The sequence below is a fragment of the Cajanus cajan genome, chromosome 10 (assembly GCF_000230855.2).
Source record: "Cajanus cajan strain Asha chromosome 10, NIPB_CcT2T_4, whole genome shotgun sequence".
Taxonomy (NCBI): Eukaryota; Viridiplantae; Streptophyta; class Magnoliopsida; order Fabales; family Fabaceae; genus Cajanus; species Cajanus cajan.
Window position 1 is genome coordinate 27,248,619 of NC_138526.1, and position 13,899 is coordinate 27,262,517.

At 35.7% G+C, this 13,899-nt stretch overlaps 1 protein-coding gene across 1 annotated transcript; it reads right to left on the reverse strand.

The window, feature by feature from the left end:
• Positions 1-2,239: 2,239 nt before the first annotated feature.
• Positions 2,240-2,626, reverse strand: LOC109793901 (uncharacterized). Its single transcript, XM_020353367.2, has one exon. The coding sequence runs from the start codon at positions 2,624-2,626 to the stop codon at positions 2,240-2,242; it is 387 nt and encodes a 128-aa protein (XP_020208956.2).
• Between the last annotated feature and the right edge of the window lie 11,273 nt (positions 2,627-13,899).

Below are 13,899 nucleotides of genomic sequence, written 5' to 3' on the forward strand. Positions count from 1 at the left end.
TCATCCTAACCTACCAAGGTTTAGAAACTCGGAGGAGAAGCTTCAAAACTTGAAGGAGAACTTAGTGAATTTCGGCCAAGAACAAGGAAGGAGGCTAGGTGGCCAAGGCTCCAAAATGCTCCATGATTTAATTCAAAAATATTTGATTTGGTTTAGTTAGGTTCATCATATGATGATGAGACCTAGCTAAATCAAATCTATGAAAAATTAGGAGCAAAATGAGTCCAATATGCAAAATTTTGCCTAGGCCCAGTTCTGGCCCAATTACTAGTCACTCCCTCAAGCATTGCTAAATGCCACCCCTTTTTCCCTACTGAAAAAATTCAAAATGAATGTATCAACTAGGGAGGTTAAAAAGAGTTAAACTCTCCAAGTAACCCACCCTAAAAACAATATACAATCACTAATAAAAGCAAGTAAAGTGCCTCACAAATACAAAGGAAAAAATAAGCCTATACAAAGAAACTACTGATGGCATCCTTACTTGCATGAACTTGAGATGATCAACAAAGAAAAGGACGCCTTCTCCAAGGATCAAGTTCTTCAAAGGTGGCACAAGGTTTTAGGGTGGATGATGATGGAATGAACGAAAATGGAGGTTAGGTAGAAGGTGTTTGAGAAAATGCTTGAGAAGGGTACTCTAGGGTTGGCTCACTTCATGATGATGAAGGCCACTTCTAGGGTTGTTTCTCTCAAGGTGGAGATGGGAGGGAGGTGGCCGAATTAGCCAAGGGTGACTAAGGAAGGATATAAAGGCACAAAAGACTCTCTTTATATTCAATATCCAAAGTATTTACAAGGTGTGGTGCCTATGGTATTTATAGGAGTGGGACGCATCTAGGGTTGCATTTAGGGTGCCAAATGCACACCAAATGAAACCCAAATTAACCCTAGATGCAACTTGGTGGCCAAGAATGGAATCTTTGGGTTTAGTTAGGCTACATCTAGGTGCATGATAAGACCATGCAACCTTTGCCCTCCACTTGGGCCTAAGCCTTTCTAAGTCCAAAAATAGGTCGAAACACCACCAAAAATGTGTCTAGCTCCCTAATTAAATACCTTAGCTCAAAATTAAAAACCTATGATCTAAAACACCCCATAATACAAGGGTAAAATGGGAAATACAAAAGAAAATAAATCCTATGACTAAGATACCCCAAAATACAAGGGTAAAATAGGAAATTAAAGACAAGGGCAAAAATAGGAATAAAAATAAATGCTATAAAAACTTAGGAGCTAAGGCCCAAAAGTAGGCTTACTCCTCCTATGGTTTTTCAACACTAACCCATTCCTCTTGCCTCCTTCAATATATCACCTCTTGGTCTTCTTGGCCTTAGTGTTATTCCATCAGGTCCACTACAATCCCACCTGCTGATATCACATGCCCCAAAAACTTTCCTCAGATAACCAAAACTCACACTTGGACAGCTTGGCATACAGCTGCCTCTCCCTCAACACCTCTAAAACCAACCTCAGATGCTCACAGTGGTCTGCCAAGGATCTGAAATATATCAATATGTCATCAATGAAGACTACCACGAATCTGTCCAAGAACGGTCTGAAAATTCTGTTCATGTAATCCATGAACACTGCCGGAGCATTAGTAACACCAAATGGCATCACAACATACTCATAGTAACCATACCTAGTCCTGAAAGTAATCTTCGATATGTCACTCTCCATCACTCTATCTGATGATATCCAAATCTCAAATCAATCTTTGAGAACACTGAAGCTCCCCTCAACTGATCCATCAAATTATCAATCCTTGGAAGTGAATACTTATTCTTTATCGTCAACTTATTCAGTTGTCAATAATCAACACACAAATGGACCCCACCATCTTTCTTCTTCACTAACAATACAGGGGCACCCCAAGGAGAAAAACTGGGCCTCACCATCTGTTTCTCCAACAAATCCTCTATCTTCTTCTTCAACTCTACCAACTCAGCTAGAGCCACCCTATAAGGGGCTACTAATACTGGTCCTGCACCTAGCACCAGATCAATGCTAAACTCAATATCACGTACAGGTGTATATCCTGACACATCATCTAGAAACACATTAGGAAACTCATTGACAACCATAATCCTAGTGATGACCCTCTCTGTCTCAACACTCAAGGCAGCAACCAACATGAAGCACTCAACTTCATTCCTTATCAATTACTCAACTTGACTAGCTGACACCAACACCTCATCCTCCAACTAAGGAAACACTAACTCTCTCTGAGCATAATCTATAAGGATGTGATGGTAGATAACCAATCCATCCCCAAGATGATATCTATATCCACCATGGGCAAAAAAAGCAGGTTCACCCGGAACCTCCTACCAAACACCTCTATCGGGCATCTCACACACATCTCTGACATCACCACAGAAATTGAAGTCAGAGTAGATACAAACAAATCAACATGCAATGTAGACACCGTTAAACCCAATCTCCTTACACAATCAATAGATATAAATGAATGGGTAGCACCAGAGTCAAACAGAAATAAAACATTCTCACATGCTGCCTTCCCTTTCCCCTTCACCAAGTCTGATGAGGTGGAAGTCTCTACACCTGATAAAGCAAATACCCTCCTCTTAGTTGTAGGCCTATTTGGCCTTAAAGCACTCATAGACGGAGTCGGTGGCATCTGACAATCTCTAGAAATATGGCATGGTCTGCCATACTTGAAACAAATATTCCCCGGATGGGAACAATCTCTAACTACATGAGCTCCTCCACATCTGTAGCAGCCCACTAACTATGATCCACCTTGAGGTGTAGTAGGGCGAGGTCCCCTACTAATAGCACCCCTCTAAGACTGAATGGGCCTATCATAGGGTCCCCTCTGTTGGCCTCCCCTCTTGGATCTTGATGACCCATCCTGAACTCTAGTAGCCTTATTGCCACCACTACCATCCTCCAATCTCTCAACCGCCTTTGCCTTCTCAACCAAGGCAGGAAACTCCACAATGGACATAGGAACAACAACCCTCTTCTGCTCATGTCTCAATCCTTCTACATACTTTCTACATCTCCAAGCCTCATATATGGCTTGAGAGTAGAAATGAGCCAGATGCTCAAACCTCATAGCATATTCAGAAGCAAACATGGTCCCCTATTATAGCCTCATAAAGTCAATCTCGTTAGCATATCTAACGCTATCTGGGAAATACTTCTCCAAAAAGACCCTCTTGATGAAATCCCAATTAACCACAACACCTCTGCTCTCTAACATCTACCTGATGTCTCTCCACTAGTACTCAACCTCACCCACTAACATGTATACTGCATAGGCCAACTTCCTCTCCTCGATCCCAAAACACTAAAGATCTTATCCATCTTGAACAACCAATGATTTTCAATATTAGGATCTGAATCCCCCTTGAACTAATGAGGTTGACATCTCCTGAACTCTGCTAAATCTCTCCCATCCTAAGAGATCACCGGTCTAGCTGTCTTAGCTACAACTCTACTCGCCTCTATTTGAGCAAAGTGAGCACTCTGTTTTTACATTGCCATGGCCATCATCTCCATGGCCCTAACAATCTGGTCATACTAAGGCCTCACCATGCTGAAAGAATTCAAACATTCTTTTAGTAATACTGTCTCACCACAACTCACCAACAGCCAGTACACATATCAAAGATATAACACAACAGAAACCTAGAAGGATCACTCCTCACAGAGTATCCAAAAGAATCAACCGGCTCTGATACCATAAAAGTATAACGACCCGTCATGGTCCCTACACTTAAAAGAATCATGCTAACTATACTAGTCATCTAAGTTAAAATATTAAGCTGGGCAACGAAATATACATATAAAGGAATTTATAAAAAAATCAAATATTTATATACAAAATATAGTACTATCTATATACAATCATCCAAAATAATACTTCCCTAGTGCTGGTCAAGCACAATCAAATAGTTACCCAAAATGGTATCTCTAACACTAGAACAAAACTCCACACCCCGCAGCGGTCACAGTTACCAGCTCCAACCGTTTCAGTATGCTTCTCAATACAAACTTATCAGTATATGTTGATATCTTAATTTACAGTATTTTGTTGTCTCATTATGTTGAAGGCTTGATCCTTTTATAGTAGTTTCAAAGAAGATGACCATTACAGTAACTTTAAGTTAAACTTTCAATTTTCTTATGTTAGTCTCATTTGGAAGTATTCATTTTAATATCCTAAGACAAACTATATGCTTCGTCTGATTTCCTTCATCTTACAGATGATATATATTTTTCACATTTTGTCTGATGTAGTATATCTTTGTAGATTTTTTACTTTGCTTAAAGAAAAAAAAATTGTCATCATTAAAATTTATAGACTCTTGAGGGATCCAAGATCATCTTTTGATTTTACAATCTCCCCCTTTTTGATGGTGACAAACATTCTTTAAAAAATTATTCTTGTTTTATTTTGGAAAGAGATTTTTTATATAAAATGAATGTTCAATTTTCAAAAAGAGGTTTAGATTTATAAGATATACTCAGTTAAAAGTTTATCAGACCGATGTGAATTATATATAACCAAGATAAGAGAAATCATATGAGAAAATTTGATTAAGATATGATATTTTTCTTATGACATATGATTCGTCATATTTTCTTAGTCTTATTATTTAGACGATATGGCGTCTGATAGACTAAGATATCAAAGCATTTATCCTAACTATGTAGTAAAGCATTTACAACATACAATTTGTGAACAAATTTAAGCATTCATGTATGTCAAATCATATTTGTTTGTGTCCAAGTATTTTGATCAAAAGTAATTATAAGACATTTGAGATTAAGAACAATACATAATGGACTCCCCCTAAAAACATGCATGATGAAAAAGACAGATCATTCATAAAACATATAACAGAGTAGCATAGAAATATATTTCATTTAAACAGCATATCAAACATAGTTGAAGCATCCCAGAGAAATAAAACAAAGAAAACATTAAAAATGTTGCTTATTCTTCTCCCCCTTTTATCACCAGCAAAAGCTAGACCAGGCCAGTTACCCACATTTTCATCTTTTCTTCCTCTTTTTGATAGCATAATGTTGGTCCCAGTTTACTAGAATCTAGAAGGGGGTTGAATAGATTCTATCCTAAGAAACTCTAATTTCGAAAATCTTGATTAAAACCTACCAAGACATCTAAAACTCAACCTTTACTCAATTTGATTTAACAAAAAATAGTAGATTACAAGGTTTATTACCAAAGTATCAAAATATCAAAGCTGTTGTAGCAAAACAATCACTTGTAATCAAGGTTGAATTTATATTACCAATTTCTTAATCAATTTCAATTACAAGAATAATATCCGAGAGTATATACAGTAATTGAAATATCATATCTCACATATCTTTGAATTCTTTAATCAATAAATTATCAAGATTCTTAAAGAGATAATGGTAAAAAGATTAAGAACACTGAAATTTATACTGGTTTAGCCATCCACTTGGCCTACATCCAGTTTTCTCTGATTTAGCACCCCACTAAATCAAAGATCATTCACTATAATATTGTTTACAAACACCTTGCACACACAATATTACAAGAATTCAAACAAACCTCAATCTTGACACCACAAGATTGAAGACACACAAAATTTCTATACCCCACAAAAATTACATGAGAAATCCCACTCAAGATTTCAAAATCTCTTGTTGAGACACCCTATATCAAGAGATACACCATTCAAAATGAAAATTCATATTTAAAGATCAGAAAGATATCATCTAATTTCGTGTAGATATTGATCTTTCACAATTGAAAATAGCACTTCTTGAATTTCTTTCTTCAAGAACTCATGTTTTATCTTTGTACTTCTTGGTTTTTCAGAAAAATTCTTTGATCAACATTGATTCTTGTTTCTAAAAGTAATCTTTTTCTCTAATGTTTTTTTTTTCAAAAGATTTTCTAATTGTTCTCTTTTAATTTCATAAAAGATAGTTATTTAAAGTGCAAGACGTGATTCAGTTATAAAGAGTAATAATAGAGGTAATTTACTACCTGATATGGTAATATGTTACCAACTCTTTAAAGTTGAACCAGGAACATAAAACTACCAGGGAAATCGATTATGGGATATGGTAATCGATTATCACGATCTTTCTAAGACCCATAATTAAGTTTCATTCTATGGTAATCGATTATCTCAAGTGGTAATCCATTATCCCAATGAAAACTTTGATTCCTCAGCCTTTTTTCAAGCATGAGAGTCTATTTTAATCTATTACCAACTTTGGTAATTTGTTACCTCAGGAAGCACTTGAAAATCATTTTTCAGTAACAGGCTTGGTAATCTATTAACATAGAGGCCATTTGAATATCCTTTTCCAGTAACAAACTTGGTAATGTATTACCCTGAATGGTAATTGATTAACGATGTTGCCTTGAAAACTCTTATTTGAATCAAGTCATATTTCTATGTTTAAACACTTGGTAGTAAATTACCTTTTCATGATAATCTATTACTTTATGTTTACACATGGAAATACTAAAAAATCAAATTCTTTGTTTCTTAAAAAACTTGATTAGTTCTTGAATTAAGCATCCATTATCATCATCAAACATAAACAAACACACACACAAGCCTATATCTATTACAATCAATACAATATCCTTTTGTGTAGGTTTAAGAAACATATATGTAATACATATTATCAAAACTAAAAATATCTTGAGGAGTCTTCAAGATGTACCATCATCTCAACACATAAGAGAAGAAGGTGGAGTGAATGGTGTGGCAGAAGAAGATGGACTAGAGAGGTTAGAAAAATGATGGCTTAGCAATAGACTCATTAGACTGGGTTGCCTGGAGATGAAAGGTGTCATCATAGCAATGATTGTAGAAGGGATACAGATGAAGGATAACGTGCTCGGTCAACCTAGTCAAATGAAGCAATTGGAAATACATGAAGAGAGTAAATGTTCAAAGAAAATGAGCACTTTGGAAGATTTAATGAGAAGAGGAAATGAGATGAGTTAGTTTTATAAGCACGAGAAAATAAAAATAAAAAATAAAAAGAAAGTACAGTAGGTCATGATGAGTCATAGGTTGGCATAATGATATGACGTATGAGGGAAGAGTTGATGTTGAGATGATGAGTCTCTAGAGTTCTAAGAGTTCCTCACAGTATTTTTTTGAATATCAATACTCTTGAAACTTAGATAAGATGTTAGTGCATATTAGCTGTATAAAGTTGCCACATTAGAGTAGACGAATGATGCATGTCAGATGTAACAGTAATATGATGAAATATGCAATATGATTAGATGAAACATGGTAAGATGATGCATGAAAAATCTATTCGTGTTTAGATTTTAATTCTAGGTGATTTATAATGAACATGAATCGTTCCTCAACTAAAGCCTTTGTAAAGATATCAGCCCATTGATGATTAGTATCAATAAATTTTATGTCAAAAATACCTTTTTGAACATAATCACAAATGAAGTGAAATCTTATTTCAATATGCTTAACACTAGAATGTTGAATAGGATTTTTGGACAGATTTATAGCACTAGTATTATCACAAAATACAAATATACTAGATTCAAACTTGAGTAGTCTTCTAATTGATACTTGACCTATAGTAATTTTGAGCAACGCCCGACAACTGATATGTATTCTACCTCTACTATTGAAAAGGTTATGGAGTTCTACTTCTTGCTTGCCTAAGAGATGAAACACTTTCCCAAGAAGTGACACCCTCCACTTTTGCTCTTTCTTTCAACTCTATCTCCAACATAGTCTGCATCACAAAATCCTACTAACATGAAATTTGCTATGTTTCTCATAAAATAGACTAAGGTTAGTAGAACCTACTAAATATCTTTACAACTTTTAGATGAGACTCTTTAGGATTAAATTGAAATCTAGCACAGAGACAAATACTGAACATGATATTTGGTCTACTTGTAGTTAGATAGAGTAGGGATCCAATCATGCCTCTATAGTTCATCTGATCTATAGATTTTCCTGATTAGTCTTTTGTCAAACCTACAAATGGATGCATAGGTGTAGGCATTGGCTTGCACTCATTCATCTTGAATCTCTTCATAAGTTCTTGAGTATATTTTTGTTGATGAATGTAGATCCCTTCATTAGTCTGCTTGATCTGTAGGCCTAAGAAGAACTTTAGTTCTCCCATCATGCGCATTTCAAACTCAGTTTGCGTCAAATTAGAAAAATCCTTACATAGAGATTCATTAGTAACATCGAAGATAATGTCATCTACATATATTTAAACAACAATGAAATCAGTTCCAGACCCTTCTAAATAGAGTTGTATCAACTTTTCATCTCTTGAAATGATTTCCAAGTTAAAAATTACTTAATCTGTCATACCAACCTTTAGGAGCTTGTTTCAAAACATAAAGATCCCTTTTAAGTTTGAAAACATGTTCTCTGAAATTAGGATTTTCAAAACCTAGAGGTTGTTTAGCATATACCTCCTCTTCAATAATTTCATTTCAAAAAGCACTATTTACATCCATTTGATAAAGTTTTATATTTTTATGAGCAACAAAAGCTAACATAATTCTAACAGCTTCAAGTCTGGAAACTGGAGTGAAAGTTTCAATAAAGTCAATACCTTCTTGCTAATTATAGCCTTGAGCTACTACTCTAGCTTTATTTATTACCACTTTACCTTGCTCATCAAGCTTGTTTTTCAAAACCCATATAGTTCCAATGACACTTTGATGTGTTGGCTTGGGAACAAGGGTCCAGACATTAATTCTTTCAAATTGATGAAGCTCTTCTTCCATAGCAATGATCCAATCATTATCACTTAATGTTTCACCTATACTTTTAGGTTCAATTTCTGAAACAAAAGCATATGATGCATTGTTTTTAAGAGTTGATTAGGTCTTTACTCCTTCAGCTTTATCTCCTAGGATGAGATCTTGTGGATGATGATTTATGAACTTCTATTCTTTTTGAGGTCTGATTGCTTCATCTGATTGATTTGTTTGACTCATCGTTTGATCTTTAACTTCTGGTTCTTTCATCTATTCTTCTATCTGCAAAATCTTCTTCTAGATTTGATAGTTTCCTATTATTCATTGAGTTTTAAACTCTTTACTTCTTTGAAGTTTCTGAATATCCAAGGAAAATATCCTTGTCTACCTTGGAATCAAACTTTCCAAGTTGATCTTTGGTATTTAGAATATTTCATCCACATCCAAATGGATGAAAATATGAGATGTTGGGTCTCCTTCCTCTCCATAGTTCATAAGGAGTCTTATTTAATAATGGTCTAATTAATACTCTATTTTGAATATAAATTTTTATGTTCACTACCTCTGCCCATAAATTTTTAGGTAAATCATTTTCACAAAGAAGTGTTATAGCCATTTCTTGCAAGGTTATATTCTTTCTTTCAACTACCCCATTTTGTTGGGGTGTCCGAGGTGAAGAAAAGTTGTTAAAGATACCTTGTTTTTCACAAAAATTTTTAAAATTAGAGTTTTGAAATTTTGTTCCATGATCACTTCTTATGATAGATATGTAAAATCCTTTTTCATTTTGAACACGCTTGTAGAATAATTCAAAGACCTTAAAAGACTCATACTTATGGCTTAGGAAATATACCCATGTGAATCTAGAATAGTCATCAACAATGATAAAACCATATTTTTTGCCTCCAAGACTAAGGGTTCTAGCTACACCAAATACATCCATATGTAACAATTCTAGTGGTCTAAAAGTAAAATCGTTCTTTTTTGCTTTGAAAGATGACTTTGTCTGTTTCCCTCTCTGATAGGCTTCACAAAGAAGATGAGTTTTCCAAGAAATTTCAAGTAGTCCTATTACCAACCTTCTTTTGGATATTTTTTGAAATGTGTTTCATGTTGACATGCCCAAGATTTTTGTTCCAAATTAATTTTTCATCTTCTCTACAAACTAGCCATGTTACATTCTGTTTGCTCAAACTAGTCAGATCAATCACTCTATTTGAGTAGTAAAAAAATACGGATCCATCACTCTATTTGACTATGCATGAAATTTTTTCAAAAGATAAAGTAGATCCATTATCATAAAATTGACTTATGCTAAGCAAATCATACTTCAATCCTTCTACATAAAGAACATTACAAACAATAGGTGTAGAGTTTTTACCTATTTTACCTATACCTGTGACACCCTTACTACCCCAACACATATTGTAACTTTACAAATAAATATTTTAAATTTCGGTAAAAGGGTTCACATGAAAAACTTCAAAAATCATTCTTTAATAATCACAATAATAAAGATTTAGAAAATGAAACACAAGAGTTTACAAATTGTTTTCAAAATGATATTTACAATTCCAAATCCATATAAAAATTTTGTCCTAAAAGTCCTCTGCCCCGATATCACAATATCATAGCATACCCCTATTTTAACTGTTGGCATTCTAGATGCCACTCGCAGCCGGATCTTCTTCACCTAAAACATCCACAAAATTGTACGGTGAGAAAAGAAAACATTTTTATGAAAAGTACATACAAACACACAACATGCCATCTCATTATAACTCGATACTTAACAAAATATTCATAAACATTTCAATGTATCATAACTTTATCAATCGCGCATCGTCATCACGTCACAATTCGCAATCACAACAATCATCACAAATCTTGAAATCAACCCTATGCCAAGGTCACGCCTATAGCATCTCTTGCCCAAGGTCGTGCCACCCCCGCCATAAGTATTAATTGCCTCACACATCCCACCCTATGCCAAGGTCACGCCTGTAGCATCTCTTTGCCCAAGGTCGTGCCACCCCCGACATAAGCATGAGAAATCACACATCCTACACTATGCTAAGGTCGCGCCTGTAGCATCTCTTTGCCCAAGGTCGTGCCACCCCTAGTCATAATGTGAGGAACCACAATCACATCACAATCACATTCACATCAATCAATCACAATCCACATAAATCTTAGAATTAACACTATGTCAAGACCACGCCACAACTGACACAAGTGATACGGGTTAATTGCCTCACTCATCCCACATCATGCCAGGGTCACGCCCTCCCTGTAGCATCACTTACCTAGGGGTCGTGCCATCCCTAGTCATTGATGTGAGGAACCACAATCACATCACAATCCACACAATCTCTTGCAATTAACCCTATGCCAGGGCTGCCATATTTAACATAAGTGATACGTGTTAACTGTCTCACTCATCCCACACCATGCCAGGGTAACGCCCTCCCTGTAGCATCACTTACCTAGGGGCCGTGCCATCCCTGGTCATTGATGTGAGGTACCACAGTCAAAATCATAATCATATCCACACAACATCTCATAGTTCAATTCCATACAGATATCAGATAAGTCCAAAATAATGGGTTTACACAGCCCTCAAGCAATTCACATATAGATCATCAATTCATAACAATAACATTCATAAATTTATAAAATAATCAATAGAATTATCAATTCAATATGATTTCAACATAAACAGCAAAACCCCTAATTGTTCCAAAACCTAGCTCACAGGCATTTTTCTACAATTTTGTTCTCTCTTCCTGATCATCATTCTTACAAATTATTAGCATATTTATAATCCTCAACACATACAGAATCTAATGGGATCATCAATTCCTCAAACAGAAATCATCCAATTTTTCACAACCTAACTAACAAACACTTTTCTATAATTTCGTTCTCTCTCCCAGAGCATCATTTTTCCAAATAAAATATATATTCATAATCTTAAATTCATACAGAATCACATAAGACCAATAATTCTCCAAACAGAAATAATTATAAAATTACTCAAAATCTTAAGGGTTCTTCTCTACTCAATTCCCTCATGTAACTCTACATATAAATAATTTCCTTTTTCCCCCGTACCTGGATAAACAGTAGTTGAACTAAAACAGGGATCTCTTGGTCTCCTCCTCTAAATGCCCCTTGGTCTTCAGAGAGAAGAAGAGGGAAAGAAGAGAGAACAGAAAATAATAGGAAGAGAGAACGAGAGATGTGTGAAAATGAGAGGTGAGGGGTGCTATTTATAGGATTTCAGGCTCACCTACCGGAACGGCCCGTTCCAAAAGTGGAATGGTCGTTTTGGGCCCTTCGAAACTACACAAAATTCTCAACTGGAACGGCCTGTTCTCAAAACCAGCAGAACGGCCCGTTCTCCAAACCAGAACTGCCCGTTCTGCTTCTCCAATTTTGGCCATTTATCTTTTTTCGGAACGGCCCGTTTCACTTTTGAAACGGCCCATTTCGGGCAATCAATTGGGCCTCTGGCCCAGCGATTTTGGGCTGTTACAATACCTATGATCTTCCCTTTTCTGCTTCCAAAGGAGATGAATCCTTCATGTGGTTGTAGGTCTAGGAACATAGACCTTTCTCTTATCATATGTCGTGAACACCCACTATCCAAGTACTAGTGTGAATCCTTTGGTTTTCCCACCAAGGATATTTGAAAAAAAAAATATTTGAGATTTTGGTACCCATATCTTATTGGGTCCTTTCTTGTTAGTTCTCATTCCCTTAGTTTTTCTCTTGCCTGAATTTTTATATTTATAGCCATTAGTTTTGTGGCAAAAAACTTTAGGTTTGGTCTGAGATGTCTCAAGACTTGAGTCAAAAATCGAGACTAGCTTTGTTGGATGAAATCCTTTTGTGTTTTAAACAAAAGGTTTAGTTTTGTGGATCCATCAAAAAATTTAGTTAGGTCTTTCCTGAGTTGAATATTTTCATTTTTTAAGTCTTTTATATCAAGAGGAACAAAAATAGTGATCTTGTTTTTGAGACATAATATCTCTTTAGCATTGTCTAACATTTTTCTTTTGAGTTCAAGATTTTCTTTTTCAAAGCTTTATATTTTTCTTTAAGCATCTTGAACTATAGAGAAATCATGAGAGAATTAGCTAAGAGAATCTCAAAAGACACGTCATCAATATTAGAATTAGACGAATATGAACTAGAGTCAGAATTTACCTCAATGTTGGTTGGGTCTGACCCAACGTCTATCATGAGACAGATGTTAGCAACTTCTTCATCTAAATTGCTAGTTTCATTGTCAAGATCCTGTCAGAACCCAAAAAATTTTGATCTTGCCCATAGATGATTTGGAATTCCATTTTGAAAATCTCATCGATTAGGGAATGCCTGGAAACTAGAATAATCGCTAATCAATGGTTTAAGAAAAGAGTTTGAAGGAGTTTCCACCGATGTTTTACTCAAAACATCGAAGAAGAAAATGTTTTCAAAATTGCAATAATGACCTTTATAGCCAGAATTAGTTTCGAGGGACGATTACGTGTAGGGAAAGTGTTAGGTACCCTACAATGCCCTAATTTGGTACCCAATGATGAATGTAGCATAATAATAAACAATAATTTAAATGTTTACCCCTTTTATTAATTATTTACAAGATGAAAATACCTATTATCTACATGACTATTTATTTATTTATTGCATATAAGAAAACTAATGAATAAAATAATAAATGTAGACACCCAATTTCATCCGGGGAGCATGCAAACAACGGGACAAAACTTTAGAGGGCCCAGAAGCCCAAAACAAGCTGATTTTAGAAGACTCGAACGGGCTGTTCCAAAACCGGAACGGGCCGTTCCCAATTTGGAACGGGCCGTTCCAAGGTCTTAAAAAAAGGGGGTAAAAGCTTAACTGGAACGGGGCTGGAACGGGCCGTTCCTAAAATGGAACGGGGGTCGTTCCTAAACCGGAACGGGCCATTCCTAAATTTGGAACGGGCCGTTCCAAGGCCGTTCCGGTCTAAGTAATCACGTGTTATTCTCACTACTGGAACGGGCCGTTCCGATTTTGGAACGGGCCGTTCCAGTATACGAATTTTACCCTCAACGGCCAGATCCAGAAAGGGCCGTTCCGATTTTGGAACGGGCCGT

Bases quoted from the DNA above. Each gene is read 5' to 3' on its own strand.
- LOC109793901 (XM_020353367.2), bottom strand. From the start codon at position 2,626: ATGAGTGCTTTAAGGCCAAATAGGCCTACAACTAAGAGGAGGGTATTT.